The sequence below is a fragment of the Acanthisitta chloris genome, unplaced genomic scaffold, assembly GCF_000695815.1.
Source record: "Acanthisitta chloris isolate BGI_N310 unplaced genomic scaffold, ASM69581v1 scaffold15619, whole genome shotgun sequence".
NCBI classification, from domain to species: Eukaryota; Metazoa; Chordata; class Aves; order Passeriformes; family Acanthisittidae; genus Acanthisitta; species Acanthisitta chloris.
Genome location: NW_008690946.1, coordinates 1 through 2,168, shown reverse-complemented (window position 1 = coordinate 2,168; position 2,168 = coordinate 1). Strand labels below are relative to the sequence as shown.

At 50.2% G+C, this 2,168-nt stretch overlaps 1 protein-coding gene across 1 annotated transcript in view; it reads right to left on the bottom strand.

Annotated features, from left to right (window-relative positions):
* SFPQ (splicing factor proline/glutamine-rich) overlaps positions 1–2,044 on the bottom strand; it is a gene marked incomplete at its 5' end in the record, with an annotated part of 6,509 nt that extends 4,465 nt beyond the window's left edge. Inside the window, 4 exons of the mRNA XM_009082038.1 lie at positions 613–616; positions 1,256–1,351; positions 1,461–1,762; positions 1,853–2,044. Of these exons, the coding sequence (XP_009080286.1) occupies positions 613–616; positions 1,256–1,351; positions 1,461–1,762; positions 1,853–2,044 (594 nt within the window). The remainder of the gene's footprint in view (positions 1–612; positions 617–1,255; positions 1,352–1,460; positions 1,763–1,852) is intronic.
* Positions 2,045–2,168: the final 124 nt, after the last annotated feature.

The window sequence follows — 2,168 nt, the reverse complement described above, 5'->3', positions numbered from 1 at the left end:
TTCCCTGCAGGAAGGAAGATGCTCTCAGTGGGCAAACCTGGAAACTCAAGGTCAATACAAGATCACAAGCAGAGCACTGAGCCATCAGGGGACATCAGAGGAGCCCTGAAAACACCTGACACTGTGGGACACAGAGCAGCAATCTGCACACTCAGCAGCAGCAGCGAATGCAGATAATTCCCACAGCAAACATGCACAACTCCTGCACTATCACACCAAGCAAATCTTCAGAGCTCTGCTGCATGTTTCCCTCACTCCCAGCTGCCCACAGAGGTGCAACTCCCAGTGCCAAAGCACCCTGGGTCCAAGGCAGGTCACAGCCTTCACTTCAACAGCTTTCAAAAGGCCTCAGGGCCAACAGTTCGTTGCCATATAAAGGAACCAGAGTCTAAAATTCAGTAATTAATGGAGCCAAACAAGCCAAGTTCAGAAGTTTTCCATACATTAGCAATAGAAAACGTTTCCACATTTCAGGAATTCATCCACGTTCTTTTCAAAGATGCTGCCTCTAAACCACTTAGGTTTTGATCAAAGCAAGGAATTTTCAACAGTTTTTCAGCCAAACAGGATTGACTGGATCTCCCTCCCTTTTATGACCTGGGAAAATCCAACATTCCTACAACAAAAGAGTCCAATATACAGATCCTGACCCAAAACTACTACTCAGGAAAAGACTCCTCTAGACTCTTTACTCCTTTATGCCAGTGGTCAGCTCATAGGGCAAATTCACAGGCAACAGGTTTTTATTAGTCACAGAACAAGGTAAAATTGTACTTCACTGCTCATTTCAAACCATGAGATCAGTTTCCAACTTCCCCACGGGATCATCAACACAAGACATGGCTCAAAGGGCCAGGACAGCTCTCCACAATAGGATCAAACAGCCGAGTCTGACTCCCAATAACCAAACCCATCTGTTCTTGGGCTGCTCTTTCTCTGCAGCACAATGTAGAGAGCTGCTTGTGTAATGCTGGGTGAATACACTAAACAAATCAGTATGTTGCTTTGTATAACAGATGAACCAAAAAAAAAAAATCCCCAAACCCCAAGAACTGGAAATACAACTCAGAATCCAAAGTCTGATTCTGGAAAATCATCTCCCTCAGCGTCTGGGACAACCCTACATAACACATCTTCTGTACATAACATCCTCCACCTAAAAAATCCTCCACAAAACACACTCTCTATAAAACATCCTCTCTGTGTAACACTGTCTAAACAAAACACCCTCTTTTCACCAAAAGACAGTGCCTACTTTTGATACATCGGGTTCTTCTGAGCAAGCTTTTCTGGAAGACCGTCTTCATCATCCAGTTGTTCCAAGGGTTCCACAATAACTGGCCTGGGAGTGCTGAACAAAGAAAAACACTCGTTTTACCTCTCTGCGAGAACCTCCACTCTCGAGAGCTACAATCCTACAACCTCAGCTTAAAACTCCAAACCACCGGGGAGCTACTCACGTTGTCAGCAAGAAAACCCCCTCGGTGCACCGTTCAAACGCTTTCCTCGCAGCCGGTTTGGAGGCAAACTCCACAATGCCTTTCCCCGTGGATCGCCCTCGGTCATCCACGATCACCACAGCCCTCTCCACGGGGCCGAACTGGGAGAAAGCCTCCTCGAGGAGCTCGTTGGAGACGTACGGGGAGAGGTTTCGCACGGACAGGGCCGCGGCGTGGGTGGCAAAGCGCACCCGGAGCTGCCGGCCCCGCATGGGGGTGTCGTCCAGCTCCGCCTTGGCGATCTCCGCCAGCGCCCGCGACTCCTGCGGGAAGGGGAAAACCCTCTCTTAGAGCACTGTGCTGCAAACAACACCAACGCGTGGCGATTCGGGGACGCGCAGCGCGAGCCCTACCAATTTAATGAATCCAAAGCCTTTGCCCTTGTTGATAAACACCTCTCCCGGCTCCCCGTATTTGGCGAACAGTCTCTTAAAATCTTCATCTGTGATATCGGCAGGAGGCAAATTGCCCACAAACAACCGGCAGCGCTGTGTGTAAGTCTTCTCCCCGGGGCGCCTCAGGAGGGACAGGTTCGCTTTAAATCCCTACAAAGAAGCACAGCTAGAAGCACAGCGGTTCGAGCGTCACTGCCTGCACCGCAGCACCCGCGGGGGAACACACCCCCGGGCTGACAGCCCCGGGGGGACCGGGAGACAACCCAAACCCTCG